This window comes from Ctenocephalides felis, unplaced genomic scaffold (assembly GCF_003426905.1).
Source record: "Ctenocephalides felis isolate EL2017-DRISC unplaced genomic scaffold, ASM342690v1 CF-g0.4_SCAFFOLD_02331, whole genome shotgun sequence".
Taxonomy (NCBI): Eukaryota; Metazoa; Arthropoda; class Insecta; order Siphonaptera; family Pulicidae; genus Ctenocephalides; species Ctenocephalides felis.
The window spans coordinates 1-18,709 of NW_020538485.1; the positions used below are offsets into that span (position 1 = coordinate 1).

The window sequence follows — 18,709 nt, forward strand, 5'->3', positions numbered from 1 at the left end:
TTAGAACATTTTTTTTAAGTAATCGCGTTGCTTAGCCACGTAGAGACGAAATATCGAAGCGCGTAAGCGCCTCGTCGTAGGTTAAAGGATGTATGTTATGTACATTAGTATGGAACCCATAGAAATGTGATCATAATTTGTACTAATTACTAAAATCTCTATAAAATATCTGATAATTTTCTGTGCACATGTAATGATCATTTTTGACCTCAAAATGGCATTTTTTTACTTTTTTTACTAGATCTCCGAAACTGCTAGACCTGCCTTCTCAAAAATCTCTATAAAATCGGTTGATCCGTGTTCCTGAAATCATCGACAAAAATTTGTATACGCACGCACACCACATACACGGCCACACACCCACATAGATTATTTTTTTCTAATGTATGCCAAAAAAGTCAAAAACCTTTGAAACGTAAAGATATATAAAAATTTTTATTTTCGATTTTTTTGCGATTGTGGGAAGTTAATAAAAAAGGATTCTACAGTTATACGAAAATCATCGTTTACCTCCATCAGCATTCTATATTTTTGATTCACGTGTAATATAATATTTAGTTCATTGCCTGTTTAAAATGGTCTCTGCGTAGTTATATATTCAAAGAGATACATCATACACGTTCCAAAACAGTTTGTACAAAATAAAACAAAATGCATATATCTGTTTCGTCTAACACCTTCATGAGATGTGTAACACGAAATCGCTAAAGCAAGTCAGAGTGCAATATCAAATATATACACAACTATATAATACTGGATCAAATATAATATACTGTATCAAATTTCAATCTATCATCATACTACTACGTCTCTGTCTGATCACAAGTGTTTCGTGAAGCATTCCGACAACTTACATTTTGTCAACACTCGATAAATTTGACACGAGATAAATCTGAGTGGACAGTATTCTTATAAGCAATATATGTGAATACAAACAATACAATATCGAGATGCGATTTATAGAGGACGACATCTAAATATAAATAATTCATAAATCATTACAACGGAAACTCATCACTAACATAATAAAATAATGATGTAGAGCTTATGTAATATCGCATGTATAACCCTTGTACTACAACTTGTATACAATACAAAATTATTCACTAATTTTTAATAATTATTGTTAAAAGTAATATGAGCTACACGTGGAGTTGTGGTTAGAGATTTCAATCAGAGTCTCGAAGTTTGATATCATATGAGCATTGTGCCATTGGTTTTCACTTGGTAATATATTTAGCAATATGTTTCCTAGTGAAAATAATTCTTGTCCAACATTTCTGCATCAATAAAATAATCTCACTATTATAAAAATTGTAGTAATAATATTCTTCATCCTCAGATAGAACAACTCTCTGGGTTCAGTCAGCTTAAAGGACTCCTGAGTTCTGATTGCAGTTCAAAATAATAATAAAAAAATGTTATAAATTTTATAACTCTGTTAATTTTTAATAAATATACAAATGCAAAAATAAAATAATATAAACTGTTTCAATTTCCAATTTTTGCCAGTTCTCAAAAAAGCATCTAATGCAGTTTGCGTTTTTCTTCTGCGTTTCTCACGTTTCTCATGTCATTGATGAAATAGATAAAAAATTTATATCACCCTGATTTGCTTATGAACACCTGTCACAATTTCGATATTTAGAAAAAATAGTTTCTATTTACAAATACCTTTGAAAGTTCTATTGGCTCTTTTCAGAAATCACCACTATCAATACTTTTGGATACTTTTACCTCTGTTAATTGCTTCAGATGATCATTATAAAAACTCGTGTTTTTTACCTATTTTTTCAAGATTTTCCACATTTATGTCATATAAGCCGATTTGTTTGGCTCAAAATTTTGGTGCTTATTATTCCAAACAATAAAGAATTTTTATAATTAATCCACTTTTCCTAGTTCTATAATATTTTAGAATGTTTGTTCAGTCGTTAGATATTAAATTTTTATTCAAAACGCCAACAAATTATTTAACATTTAATTACAAAGAAACGGCCCAGTCGATCATTGCCAAAAACTAACCAGCACGATCCCACTTGATATCTTTAGAGTGGTTTTTAAATTTCCGGAATCTGTTCAAGATTTTTTGCAAAAACGTGAATAAAAATTGTGTACGTTTTTGGTCATTTTTAAAAAACGTCTTTACTGATCGTTGTTCAAAACTGATTACCGCAAGTCCTTATTGAATCAAATCAATGGTTTTTAAATTTTTGAAATCAATTTAGTCATATTTGAAAAAACGTCTTAAAAACTGAAAAATAGGGTCATATACATATACACATACACATACTTTCTTCAATTTTAGGTTTCAAATGATCCAGAATAAGGTAAAACGCCAAGACAACAAAAATTTAGCAAATCGTTTTTTTTTTGGCAAAATCATAACTTCTCCTTCAAAAAGTTAGATACAAATTTTGTATTTATACCTACCTTAAATTGAATTTCTATCAACTTCTCAATATAGATCCGATAAATATAGGTATTTTCGATTTGTCTTCTAAACGCTGCAAGGAGAAATTCACACCGATAAGGGAGTTAAAAAGTACAAGTGAAGCTTTATTTATTTTCCTTATCATTAAAATATCCTGTCATATAAATCAGAAATATTAAAGTAATTAATATAAATTTTCACACAGTCCTATCAACATATTTTTATGCATGATCTCAATTATCAAAGCGCGGTGTCTGAACGCGCAAACGATATCGAAACCCGAAACTTTGTCGATAATTTGAACAGGCATTATTTTATTAATGTTAGTCGTGTCAAAATATTTCAAAGATAATAAATTTATTTATTTTAAATGCGTATTTCAATTATCATCATCTCTATAAAACCTGATTTTATGATTTGTGATTTTTTGAACAGGGGAATTACTAATGACCTGTATTACTACATCTTCATTGTGTATATGAATTATGTAAATTTCTATCGCGCTTCGACATATATAATGGAGACATCAAATATGATGTAGTTGATGTTGTTTAATAAATTAAAGTGAATAAAAATAAAAGAATATTGGCACATCTAGATCGATTTTCAAACACTGCAATTATTAAATTTTACTACTACTGATGTATAAGCGATTGTGTTATTACTTTTGTTCAACTGTAGACTGCAGTTTTTACTTACCATCGATTTAAAAAAATAATAGTTAGTCTTTCCGAAACAAAATACATACATTATTAAAATGTATTTGTTGCAAAATTGATAAATGCCTAAAAATAAAATTGTAATATTTTGGCAATACCATTATATTAAAATAGTTCACATAATTAATGTACTCCCAAAACCCAATATTTACTCATTTGAATCGATGATTTAATTTTGAAAGCATTCGATTCATATTTTAATACATTATTTTTAACTTTTTAAAAAAGGCGGGTCGAGTCGTTTCGGAGTTACGGAGGAAAAAATATTGAGGGAAACGTTGGCATCGCATATCCATGTCCAATTATCAATTTTTAAGCGGTTTTATTAATTTTTTTACCTTTTGTACTAAAAGTTTTAGTTTTGAACCAACACCCAAATTAATAAACCATTTAAAATATTCGCAATGCTACATTTCTACTATTTATGTGAAGATTTTGATGAGTTAATAAAATAAGTAATAGTTTTCTTCTTTATTTTGAGATTTGTAATACATATAAGCTGCAAAATGACAATTTGGTGGCCGAAAAGGTGATAGTTCGATTTATTTTCTTTATTATTATTTTTTTTTGAAAATTTTTGAAATAAGTCATGAAAATTTTTACAGAATTTCAAACTTTTAATGAAATCCAAAATCACTAAAATTTCATAAATGCGAAAATATTTTAATGATTATGAGAAAGTAATTATGTGAAAATTTTAATTGAAGATTTAATAAAATAAGTAATGATTTTCTTCATTATTTTGAAATTTCTAAAATATAAAAGCTGCAACATGACAATTTGGTAGGCAAAAAGGTAATTATCATATTAATTCCTTTTTTTTGTTTTTTGATTTTTTTTTAAATCAGTCATGAAGATTTTTACAAAATTTCAAACTTTTTACGAAATCCAAATTCAACAAAATTTCATAAATGTGAAAATTTCTTAAATATTCAGAATTACTAAAGTTTGTAAATTTTGTCTTGATTTTTTTTATTTTTTTTTCTAGATTTTTCTCCTCAAGTCATATAGCCCTACATACATACTACCTTTATTTATTCATTAAGTCTGAACTGAACTATAATTCATATAAAATTATTTCAAATATTCTGCTTATTGACTAATTATGAAAATAAATTAAACAAAATTATCTGTGACGTTTTAGGATAATTTCTTTGTCCAAGCAATGCATCGGTTCTGGATAAACACGTGTTGGATTATCCAACACATATTTCGATTCTATAGTCTTTAATATTGAAGCTTATTTTGATACGTATCTTATAAATTTTCTAATCATTAGGAAAATACCCAATAAAAATCAGTAGTCTGAAGAATGTTATATTTTTTTCTCAAATGTTAATATCTATTAATTCAACAAACAGATGCAATTTAGCTCCAAGATACACTCTCATTTACCTTCCAGCGCTTTTATTAATTCTATTAATGAATACACCGAGCGGAAGGATAAGATTGCTCTGACACACAATACAAATTCTGTATTAGATCATTTTCAAAAATATCCGCGCATAATTATAAAACTCGTCCACAATCATATCTGTAAGTCAAAAAATATGGGATTTGTTCTAATTCGAGTAGAATGTATGTTTTTTTCCTATAGAATCATTGATTAATATGCGTCATCGTGAAAGTGGTCCTCCGAGTTCGGCGACACATAAGCGATCTTCGCGAATATACTCTCACGAAGCGCGTGCCTGTAGACCAGGCTTTGACAACCTTTTTTATTTTGTTATTTAATTATATATATTAGAATTTTAATCTTTAAAAAAATGACGGTTGATACCCTATGTTGAATATTTTCATTTTTCTACAAATATTGTAGAACAGAACTTCTACTCTCCTCAATTAAAATGTGACTGTTGATGCTTGGTATATTATTACAGATTTATGTCGGTATTTATTTTCCAAATTAGTTCAAACCTACAAAATTGTAGACTGCAATGCAAATTTTTGGTTTTTGGGAAAAACACATTCAGAAATTGTACGATAGAAACATTCAATCCTGAAAAAAGATACAAGATATTCTGAACTGAAGTTGATGGAAAACAAGTCCAAGCTACTGAAAAATTTAAGCAGCAGTGAATTAATAAATCTTATGGCATTCCTGAACGAAATATATGATTCCAGTAAGTAATGGCCAAATATCTTTTGGTGGAGATTATATTCGCACTTCAAAAGAATCCAAATTTGAACAAATGTGCCAAATATGCCTTCAAGAAAAAGAAGATCCTTGTTGTAAAAATGATAAATAAAAAAAAACATCAAAATTGGCAACAGAGAATAGCTAAAAAATTCGAAATTTTGTGCTGAAGAAGATCTAGGCGTCAATATAGAATAAATAGAATACTGTGGTAAGATAAGAACTCTACTTGGCACAATTGTGAGAAAAAAATCTAAACCAAACCTATATTCGTGAAATAATACAAAAATTGTTAAATCTGCTCAAATTGCTGAAAAAAATATACTGATCCGAGAAATGATTTGGCTGGAAAAGATTTGGATGCGATTATTTTCGCACTTCAAATGAAGCCAGAATGATGTATTTGAAATAAAGCATTAAATGTAAGAAAGGACTTTAAAAATTCTAACATCTAGAAAATTTTAAGTTTGGCTCAGGAAAAGAATGTAGAAGACAAATTTGAAGCGACGAGTTGAAAAATGTAAAAACTATTGTGATGAGTGAGCGAGAAAAACTTTTCGTGGCTTAATTGTGAAATCAAACTTCTACTTGGCACGATTGCGAAAAAATGCTAATCAAACTAATTTTTGGGAAATAGTGCCTTCTGCACTATTTCCCAAATGAAGGCAAAATGTCATTGAAGGCAAAATGTCATTGAAGGCAAAATGTCATTGAAGGCAAAATGTCATTGAAAGCAAAATTGAGATCCTGAGAAGACCAAGAGATTGAAGAATGCAGGAATGTAGTACTCTCACACCATGAACCTGCTTTTGGGTACCAATAACAATAATAACTCAAATTTACTTATTGTTTTCACTGAAAAATGAACAAGAAGTAATATGCTTTCATCAACTTCAAAAAATTATTAAGCTATGACAGATGTCGAGCAAAAACATTTTCTCTCATATAATTCATGTTGCAATTAATATCATCTCTTCTTAATAAATCTGGAATTCACTAAATTGATTTTTGATGAAAACTTAAAGTATTTATTATTATTGATTACGACTTGCGTAAATAAATAAATGGTAATGAAATTTTATTACATATCATCAATATAGCGATTTTCACACACATTTCAAATACCAGTATGTTTGATTATCTTTAATAAAGCTATTATTATATAGAGAATGTTATAAGTACTCTTAAAGTTTAATATATAAAAGTCTATGTGTCTCTTTGTAAGAAAAATTCAGAACAAGTGGAATAATACATATATGCATTATTAAATTTAAAAAGTGGGAAATTTTTTGAATAATTAATAATTTAACGTGTAACAGAAAAAATATGCGAGTACGTGTACTTTATATAAATTCAAACTGCTAAGTTATATTAATCTGCAATATTTTCGATTGCATCATATTATGAAGTTTCTGATGTAATTTTTTAAATATATGAATAGCAAGCAAAACTAAAAATAATGATTTTTCTTAAATACGTGCGCTTTTACCTGAATTATCTAATAAAGTTACCATGGCTCATGTGATTTTTTTATATTATCATTGCGATTAACTTATTATACACAATGTTATTTACACTTAGAAACGTATTGTCATTTGTCATCAATATAGTGAAAATATATATCACTACTACTTGATTTCAGGTTGTGCGGCTTGAAATCTTGTTGTTGCAAGACCAAAGCTCTTACTACTCGCCAGATTTTCTGGCGAAATATACATTTTTTTTTTTGGGAAGGTGATAATAGAGCAGTAACGAAATAATGAAAAGAAATATTACTTTCAGAGTTTTGTTGAAAAATGTGTATATTTAACTATTTCGTTATGGAGTGACACTGCTGTACGAGCTACCAAGCCGCCCAAGTTTGTTATACAAAATTTTCTAAGAGAGAATTAATTTCGAAGAAAAGATCGACGCACTCAATGTCGTCTATACACGTACACATAGGTCGTCAGGCGGTTGTCGACTATAGATGACGCTCGCAGCAAAAGGATTGAGAAAGAAATTTAAGCAAAAAATTCAGAACGACTGGCGAATGCATACGCAATATTAAATTAAAACACTGAATAATTGAATGATAATTAATCATTATGTGTCTTATCGATTAGATATGCGCGTACATGTATCTTGATAATAATCCGACTACAAAGTTGGTTAAACAGAAAGCACGCGCACTTGTTTGTATATCAATCTGCTAAATATTCGATTGCATCATATTATGAAGTTTCTGATGTAAATGATAGGTTTTCCTTAATAGACATGGCATAATAATAGCGATAAAAATTCCATAAGAACATTACATATATTATAATTAATGAGCAATCTATAGTATGGGTAATAAAAATGTACCGAAAGAATGTAGTTATCAATTGGAAAATCCGTGTTTAATTGTATGCATTGTTTCTAAGTAATTCGCTAATATTTAAATAAAAAATATATCAATATGGTTTATTAAAAAATAAAAAGTTATCGACTGGGTTATAAACAATGTGTGCCTCAGAAATCCCTGAAGGTATTTATTAAAATTTTTGGTAGAGTTGCAGTTGAACTGTAAGTGCAATTGAACCAAATTGAAATTAAGATTTACGCAAAGTACGCAAAAAATAGTAAGGAGCTAATTTTCTAATAAAATAGACCTTTGCTATGGCAACGCTTATTAGCAAGGAAATTCGAAAACATCCATATTAAGGACCACACTAATTATATATATATATATATATATATATATATATATATATATATTAGGGTGGTCCTTAATATGGACATTTTTGAATTTCCTTGCTCCCAAGGTCTTAAATGGCTCCAAATTGATAAAAAAACAATTCTCTGAAAGTTTTTGCTCTTAATATTGTCTTTTAGATAGTGCGAAATTCAATCAAAGTTTTGTATGGAAAAAGCATAAAAAAATTGAGAAATTTTAAAAATGTTTTTAGATATAATTTAGCGAACAAATGAATGAGTTTTATTTAAAATTTGCCGCTAAGTTATACCTATTTTTTTTTTTTTAATTTTCAAATTTTTTTCCATGCTATTTCCATACGAAGTTTGATGAATTTCAGAGAATTGTTTTTTTATCAATTTGGAACCATTTGAGCCCTTGGGAGCAAGGAAATTCGTAAATGTCCATATTAAGGACCACCCTAATATATATATATATATATATATATATATATATATATATATATATGATAAATTAAACAATCAATATCTAATAATATCGAATTGTATCAAAAATTTTCAACAGTTTGCAAAAGTACAGTTTCTATCAACTCTCATAAGCATAACGCATGTGCTTCTCAACTTGGTTGACTCATGCAAATTTATTCAATATTTTTTGCAAGTTATTAATATGATGGTCTAAAAATAGACACGATTTAAAAATAAACCTAATGTTTACAAAAACACAGACCACAATGTGTTATATGGAATCATAGATATTCGGCTATCCGAAGTCATGGACACATGTTTGTAATGTATATTATTACAAAGTTTGTTTGTACCGATTTATATTCGCGTCACAGTTGTTACGTCTGATAATATAAATTACGTCAATTATTATTGACTAGAGTAAACTGCGAACTATGACGCTAGTTTGATAAAGTAAACCTTTAGGAAAATGAAGAGATGCTGGACAACTTTTTATTTTAAAATTATTGGTACATGGTAAAATACTACAATTTTCCTATAAATTATTTTTTATGCTAATAAAACATATGGCGTTCTTTATGTTGCCTCGCTTCTTAACTAGCTGAGAAGCTAGGTTCTTCTTGTTTTTTCGAAACTTTTTTTTTAATTTATATATTTTGAGATCAGCTGATCGTAGTTTTTCGAAATTAAGATGGATCGATGCTGTAACTATTTCTCTGCCGAATCGAGTAAAAATAATTCCATAACTATTTCTCATTCTTTCACAATTAATAATTTTCTAGAAAAAATGCAGTGTTACAGCTTACCTCGTGTTTGAGTATATTTGTAACATCCACCAGACAAATAGTAAAGACAATAATTCTTAAATAAATAGTTTTGCTTATTTTTAACAAAATGTACATCTTTCAAAAATAAAATAAATCAAATTAAATTATAATTAATACAAATAAAATATATTCGCACTCCTGTAACATAATTTACATGTGCCCACACCATACAAAAAATACATTCCATTCAATCTTTGTCAGACATTACCACACACCCCTTGGTGATACATCGTGATATTTAAAATTACCCCCTCCCCTCACCCACCAAACATCACGTGTATTTTTAGTTATGTAAAATTATTCCAACATTTTTTTAAATCGTAAAATTTCTGTTTTTTCTGAAAATTTAGCTAAAAAATAAATACACATGATATCTTATGAGACCCCTTCCTCTCCCAGGCGGTTTTCCGTGATTTTTTGTAAAAACCCTCGCCCCCTCACGTGGACGGACGCTCCCTTATTGCATGTTACGACTAGCCTCAAGGTTTTTTTCAACTAACCCTGGGTGTAATTTTTTTTACATATCCAATCGAGAATAATAATGCAAACCAAAAGACTAAAATTTTATTATAGTACAATTTTGTATTACCTGTCACAAAATGACTCAGTTGCGCACTTCTGTATAATTTTTTACATATCCAATCGAGAATAATAATGCAGACCAAAATTTTAATATAGTACAATGTTGTACTACCTGTCGCAAAATGACTCAGTTGCGCACTTCTGTACACTGAGTAGGCCTGCGGGACAGTAGCTATGACAACATTTTGCGGGGGGGGAGGGAATTTTACATATCAAATCGAGACAAAGAAATATTCTATTATCGTTTAAAATTCTATTTAAAACGCCTGTTACTACTTATCCATGTTACATTAAGTTCTTTAATGTTTAATTTTCTTTTTAAAAGTAGTATTTTTGTAACCATGGAAAATCGTAATTCACTTTGTGTCTTCCCAGTTTACGTTGTGTTTTTTTTTAACAAACCCCCACGCAAAATGAACAGTGGGTGTGTATGCAACTATGTTAGTATGTAATTGTAAATATCTCAGTAATTTAAAAACTAACATACAATTAATTATTTCTTATTAAAGAAATGAAATCATTCTTTGGTTTATGTTTGCAATTGAATTACGCGCCTTTCTTCTTGGAAAATTCAAAAAAACACAACAATAAATATTATTAGCAATGTAATTGCTTATTACAAGTGTAGTAATACTTATCAGAACATGTTTTATCAGAATGCGATAAGGAATTCATTCATACATTTTCAATCCCGCGAACATGAGCGATTATTCTAATAATTTACGTGAATGAGAAATCTTATCTGGAGCGTGCTGTTGACTCATTGCCACTAGACAATGTGAATTACATGGATTTCGACAATAATGATAATGATATATAATATTATTTTCAATTGTATATATACATATAATTTTCAAATTTATAATTAATAGCAGTCAGAACTCAACGAGTTTTACGATCTATCGTGGTGACTTCATTTAACGACATGGCTCTATATTTGGCAACCCAAAGGTTGTCCTATATTTATGTTATGAATTTATTATTACAATTTTTGTAATTATGTTGGATATTTCATTCGCACATCAACACCGGGTAAAATCTATTTTACTGAGAAATTTATTGCTACCTTATTTCCAAGAGGAAACCGATTATCGTCTTAACGGGGTTCTAATATACATATATATGCTTAATGAATTTGCTTACACTGCCTAAATTCTCTCGACTACTAGACTAATTGTAAGTAAAGGCTAATCAGAGCACCAAATTTTCAATATAAATTTATCAAAATGACTACAAATATATTGCAAAACTTATGTTTTTATTATTATTTCTTCTCTTTAGAAAAGTTTATGCGTACATCTTTGAAAAACCCTAATGTATTTCTTTAGACAAAATTTTCCCATTGTCGCTTTTTTCAGAAAATATTTGCATTTCTACTCATGACCTTGCGAAAAACCGATTTAGTCATGCATTTTACTTAAATCACATGATAATGATTTATTTGTCTAAAGAGATAAATATGAAATATATGAGACTAGAGTGAATAATAATGAAGTTAATTATAGATTATAGTGTTAATTTTTTAAATATCACAATTTAAAATTTTTCAATAATTTTACGAGGTTTATGTAATTAGTCAATTGAAATGATTGTAAAAATTGTTACGATATGAACTGCTATGATTACTAGAGAGCTTTCCCATAAATCTTCTTTATTTAATTTCACGATTGTGATTTGAAACGCTTTTAATAATATTTTGATATAAATTGGTTTCGTTAATTAGGCGAATTTAATTAAAAATCAATATTTAACAATTCAATAATAATTTTATTAGATATCGATATTTTTGTTACACTTTTTTGTTTTGTACAAAAAGTACTAGCACCTTAAGTCAAAATTGGAGCTAATTCTAATGTAATTACTTTTTGGTCTTCCTGATATTTTAAACAAAATTTTGATAAAATCATATTATAAATATGATAAAATCATAGTGAGTGGGATTCAAACACAAATGATGCACAGTTTTTATTGAGTATTTTGTGAAAATACACATCGAATTATTGTATTGAGAACAACCTTTCTTTATTCTTCATTGAGTCATCACTAATGTATCATACGTCATACATTCGTGGACGTCATCGATGTGCGAATAGTATGTGAACTAAAATGATTCCTAAAATGGTCATCATTTATATAATGAAGGTTTAAACAGTAACTCACTATTTAATTAGTGAAATAGGTGTTATATACGTAATTATTACGATTTTTATAGAACAAAGCGTTTATATATTATACTTAAAAAAAGAAAATTTATAGAAAATGGCTTTTGAAAATTGCTTTATGAGGCTTGTAAAAACTGGATGATATTTTGGATAGCCTAAAATTACTTGCTAGAAGTAATTTTAGGCTATTCAATAAACTTGTTGATATATTATAATTACTAGATAAAATTTGCTTAGATATTTTTAATTATTGTCGATTTAAGTATGCTTTTCATTGTGAAATGAAATGTTACAGAACGATAAACGATTTTTGCGGTTATAATACTAGTGTTTTTTCCAATTTTTCGATGATATTTTCCATATAGTAGATTTTCCATATAGTCAGTTAAAATATTATATGATATAAACTATATCACAATTGCTAAATATTTTTGACTACTCTTGATTTGAGTATGCCCTACTTAGTAAACTAAAAATTTATAAAACAAAACGACGTTTTTTATTCTCGGTATGGTGCTTTTTTATATTTTTAAGTTATTCTTCTCTTTTTTATATTTTTAGTTATTTGTTCTCGGTAGGGTCCTTTTTCTATTGATAATATTTTTTAGTTTTTCTTCAGACTTTTTTTATGATTTTCAAATAGTGTACTTTATTTTATATTCAAACCTGTGGTGCATGGTATTGTGCCTTAACGCAAATTGCTGGAACTTTCCATACCGTAATATACATTTTCAAAAACCTTAACTAAACTTTTTTAAAAATGTTTGAAAAAAATAGTTTTTTTTTTGAATTTTGTTTTTTTTTTGAAAAATTTGAAATTTTTTCAAAACGATCGTGCTGCATAGCTGTGTTTAGAGACAAAATATAGAAGCGTGTTCTTGTAGTCAATCAAGATGCTGGACCTGTCTTTGTCAAAAACTAATTAGCACGTCTCCCGGCAAATAGGAACCGAATGCGTTTTGAATAATTCAAAATGGTTAATCCGTGCTCTCCAAAGCGTCGACGAAAAATTGTATCCGCGCAAACACACACGCACACACAAAAAATGTTCAGGAAAAATTATATTTTCGTGTTTTTTTGCGATTACTATAACGGGAATTTAAAAACTACATGCTAACGACATTTTAGCTATACAACTACCTATAGATTTTGGTATGCATTATATAGACTTGAAAAGAACGGAAAGATGTTTTGGTATGATTTTTGATATTTTTTCTGATATTTTTTAGTTAATACTTTTTAGTTTATTTCAGATTTTTTATAACATTTTTCAGATAGTGGATTTTATTTTTAACTACTGTTGATTTTAACACTATAGTAATCTGAAAGATTATAAAACTGAATAATGTTTGCGTTTCTCGGTATAGAGTCTCATTTTTTAACCTTCTAGAAACCAAACTTTTATTTTACATCTAAAAGTATTAGAAAAACAAAAAATCAGTAAATATATATTAATATACAATAATATTTTTGTATAACTTTATATTGCCCCATGGCGAACAGAGATTACTCCAATAATGACAGCTACGTGGCAAATACAGTTAATATCAATTAGAAATATATACTTTTAACCTGTAAAAATTTTCCCATTTGGGGTAATTTACTCCGTTTTCTCGACCGCTAGTATATGCAAATGACACCTAAAAAATTCTTTTTAAACAATTTTTTTGGTACTAATAAATTATGTGACTCTCAAGACACAGCGACCTATAATGCTCGCATTTTTAAGTATGAAAAGGTTATTTGAGGTTGAAAAGCCAAAAGGCATGTAAAAGCCATAAATATAATGTGACCTGAAAATATAATGAGCCCATAGAGGGTTAATACATATTTTTAATATTTTTTTAATATAACACTCTAGAAATAAACTAGAGACATAAATTATTATTTATACATAGCTGAATAAATTAAAAAAAAATGTGTTCATACAGAAAGCCATACAAGGCTCATTTATGGAAAACAGATAAGTACATAACGACCTGAACCAATCAAGTTCGAAACTTTTTACATCGCAAGATAGAAATGAACGGCTAATTATGCCTGCAAGAACACATGTATTTTTCACTGATATGTGCTAAGCGTCAATCTCCCAGCAAGACATATAATTACTCGTGCCGGGACACCATTTCAAAAGAGCGAACAACTCTTGAACTAACAGTACATGCCATATGTTAATGTTACGATAATGATTATTGCATGAGCGGCAACTGATTTTGCGATAATTCCAGGCGTAATGGGAGGGGCGATCGTTTAGCCGCTAAACGGCGGCCCCACCTCTAGTCACGCCTCATTTGCACATGAAACGCGCACCGTACATATTGCGTTATGCCGTTGCCCCCCCGAGAAGAAAGCTTTCACGCGGCGCGCTTGCGTGCGCGAGCTCGGCCGTCTCTCGGAACGTGGGCATCCTATCTATCTGCGGCGGCCGCTATCGGCCGAAGGCGCTTTGCGGAGTAAAGTCACTAGATTTGTTATATTTGCACCGGTAGTATGTACGCGATCGATGATTTCCATGTACAAATCCAAATTGCAGTTAAATGAAAGTTGAGTCCTGAAAACAATCGCTTTAAAATTAGTTGGGGCTCGCCTGTAGGTAAGCGGTTAAGAGCGACGGGATCTGAATCAGAGATCCCGGGTTCGATACCCACTTCGAGCAGCCTGTTGTCAGGCAGCAGTGACAACGATTTTCACTTGGAAATATAGATAGCAATATGCTTCCAAGTGAAAATAGCCCTTGCCCGGCATTGCTGCACCAATATAAAGTCAGCCCTATTAGATTAATTCTAATAATAAAATCATCAAATATGGATGTTACCATCTAATAATACGAAGTAAGGAGAAGTTTCAGCCCAACAGCTCATAGGACGTAAGGTTCTGATTGCTGTTAAAAAATTAAAAAAAAAATAGTTGGTCATACCCGGACGTCCACTCACTAGATTAGCATTCAACCTTTTAATTATAAGAAGTACCAATAATTTCCAAATATTAAAAAAATCTAGTGATGCATGGCATTGCATCTTAAAGCAAATTGCTGGAACATTCCGCACAGTAATTAAACATTCGCAAAATAAAATTAATTAATAAAAGATCAATAAAAATTTATCAATAACAATTGTCTTAAATATGTTAAAGAAACTATTATAAATACTGTAAATTACTTCGTCGTATATTATAAATCTACAATAAGCACTTATATTTAGGCGACGATTTTATCTATGTAAGGACGACATAATATACGTAATAAACTTTTGAATCTTTTTGAATCACTCTAATCGGCCGTGCAGTTCTCTCAAAAACTACTAATTTTTGCAATTTTTGCTCTACCGCTATACTTGTAAGATAATCAATTACTTGTTCAATCAGCACGAATCGAATGTTATCTGAATCATTCTAATCGGATGTGCCGCTCTCCCAAAAACTGAATTACCATTTTTCGCTTCTTCAAAACGGCTGGACCTGCCTTTGCCAAAAACTAATCATAAGATCTTCCCATCAATTGGAATCGAATGTTTTTCAAATCATTCAAAAATCTCGAATTTGTGGACAAAAATTTGTACCCAAACATCCACACACACATGCATACATTTTTCAAAGGTATGTCAAAAACCTTAAAAACAAAAATTTTCATTTTTAAATTTTTCTTTAAGTTAATAAAACAACTGTTTATCTTTGGTTTTAAATATATTACAATGCAACATTGATATACTTTCATAAAACATTTAAAATTTATTTAACTTATTATAAACAATTAATTGATCAAGTAATTCAATGTTTATTGTACAATCTTGTTAATATGTTAAAATTATGGCATCTTCCAACTTTAATTATAAATAACACCTAAAATTATTTGGAAATCTACAAAGCCAATTTGTTTTAAGACTTGTAGCTTGGTGACAATATACGAGTATATCAATAAATAACAAAGTATCACAGCTTATACATTTACATATAACCGATAAGCGAAATAATTTAATTATTTTATAATTTATTCACTAATCAATGGCAAATAAATATATGAATAATATTTAATCAATAATATAGGGTTGTATAATATACTATAACAATTACAAATGCAACTATATCAGAGCGCGTGTATATGTTTAAAACTTTTCATCGAATCGCTCTATATTTACGCTCCATAAATGAATAATTAAATAAAATGATGAAAGTTAAGATTAATTAAGTTCTCTACACGATACAGACTATAAACATTTAACATCGTGATTAAAATGACATGTAAGTTTGAATTATGAAGAATCATAAATTAATTTCCTAAGATATTAAAATTAATCAATAATACTACTAAAATAAATATAATACTAGACAATACAAGTTCAAGAATAAATATAATCTATATGTATATAAATAATAATTAAGTATATAAAGCGTTTTGTTCCGCCGCGCATGTGACGTCATCATGTATCCTGCTTTGACTTTTGGGTCTTATAATCGTTCCTTGAGGTACGTGAATTGCTCCTTGATGTACTCCAAAAGTATCATGTAATCGCGATAGATGTACCAATCTCTGAGACGTCGGAACGTCGTGTGTTCAATGATACGATATTCATCGGACATCACTGCACGCTGAACGTCTGGTCTTTGTTTAATTCCGCATTCAGTCATTGCAGATTGCACTTCGGCCAACACCGAACGCATTTCATTCTGGATCTTATGGAACCTCTCCTCAAGTGGGTCCCCTTTCAAATTATGGACAACCTGCTCCATTGCTACGGCGTAGTACTGCAGCATTTCGTAGGTCTCTGGCAACGCTGTAGCCAACTGCAAGAGAAAGTAATGGATTTAGGAAATAAGTTTCAAAAATTGGGACAAAATTTGTAGGAGAACTTCAAGTTTTCGCGAAAAAATGCGATTTGCAAATTTTATGTATACTCGACGTTTTAACTGTGACCAAATTTTTGAAGAAAGTGTGAATGTGGGCAAATTTTTGACTTTGGTCGACGTTTTTCTCAATTACGGCGAAAGCCACTCGATGTAATTCGATAAGGACAAGCGTTCATTAGTTTTGCGTGACAATCAGCCAAGCCGTTTCTTTGGAATTGGCAGAAAAGTGCAAAACTTTGCGTCTACATTTTAGCTTAGAATCTTGAATCAAATTTAAAAATCATAAAACTCAAAAAAATCTAAAAATTGTACGTTTTTGGTAAATATCGGCCAGGCCGTTTTTCCTTTTTTTTATGGTTTAGGTCAAACTTGGTATAACGATAGATTTCGTAGTCTGAAATAAACATACTAAAATATCATAATCCTACGATAAACGGTTGAATTCTAAAAAATTATCAAAGTTTAGAATTTTGCCAGACCTACATAAAATCCACTTTTAGAACATGAGATGGATAAAATGAAATGCGTTAAACAAATTAATTCAATTCATACAATTACATATAAGTTTGTTTGAAAAACATCACTTGAAAATCGCACTGTTGAACATTTAGTGAAAATATTATTTTTGAAATAAACAGTTGAATATTTTACCTAAATAGCTGAAATCCCAACTCTTATTTTAAGTTGATTATGAATACGTTCATGCATTAAGGCCAAATGCTACTTGCAACTAATTTCTTTTAATATCTTACTAGCTGTCGAAACTTGAGGCTAAATGATAATAAATTGATCTTTGCAAATATCTATTTTAAGTTTAATTTCTAAATGTCAAATATCGCGTAATAATTTCTTTCCACATCAGCGTGCATTAGAGCCAAGATGCAATTATCGGAAAATCTCTCTATTTTATAAGAAACACGCGTACTGTTATTAACGAGGTAAAAGTAAAAATAATTGTTATCCTTAGATAATAAATGTCACAGAAATTATTACTTGCAAGATTTCTAGTTTTCTCCTAATGAGCATTTCTCAAAATAAGTTGTTATTCATTCATAAATTATTATTATTGGAAGCCGTACGATATTATTATTAGTGTAAAATGTCATTTTATAAAAAGAACAGAATATAAAAATAGAAAATAAATGATATAAAAATGATTCTTACCGTTGAAGCTTCAAAATGCTGTTTCGAAGTTTCTTCGCCGAGCTTTTTGTTCGCTGGCAAAGGCAACCAATCTAGTCGATCTTGGTAACTTCGAGCATGCAAGTCAAAATCAGAATGGTCGAAATTGTGCGTAATCTGGAAACAAAAGAAAAAAATTATTAGAATATGTCTATATATAAAATAAATGTATTAAACAATATTTGCAACAAAATATTGACAGGTGTCTTCAACTATATTGCGGATGTTCAAAGGCAATTCACACACAAATCTTGACGTGTGTTTTGCATGTTAATATTGTTTCCGAATAACATTAATGCTATTTTGAAGTCCTGACAGGTTCCGTATCGCTAATCAACACTTTTCGATTCGATATATATATATATATATATATATATATATATATATATATATCTAAATGTACGAAATGCGTACAAGTGTATATATGCATTTGAGCGATCCTCGGATCGATTCTTGGTAATGGCATAGAATTTCAAAGAGTTAAAGTTAAATTAAATAGAAATTGATTTGAAATTGCATAGAAATAGAAGTAAGAGATAGAATACAAAAATAGTTAATTGAAACCTATAATTGTTAAGGTGAATTTGAATAAAATTAGGAGTGAGAGGAAAGAAAGAAGAATTAGAATTGGAGAAGATCAATAGTTAATTTCAAATAGAATAGAAAATAAAAGGAAAAAG

The 18,709-nt window shown here is 29.3% G+C and overlaps 1 protein-coding gene across 1 annotated transcript; it reads right to left on the reverse strand.

Moving 5' to 3' along the window:
• Positions 1–16,446: 16,446 nt before the first annotated feature.
• Positions 16,447–18,146, reverse strand: LOC113380716 (the record flags this gene model as incomplete). Its single annotated transcript, XM_026619853.1, has 2 exons — positions 16,447–16,784; positions 18,012–18,146. Coding segments are annotated over 2 exons (471 nt in total), but the record flags the coding sequence as incomplete, so codon positions are not given.
• Positions 18,147–18,709: the final 563 nt, after the last annotated feature.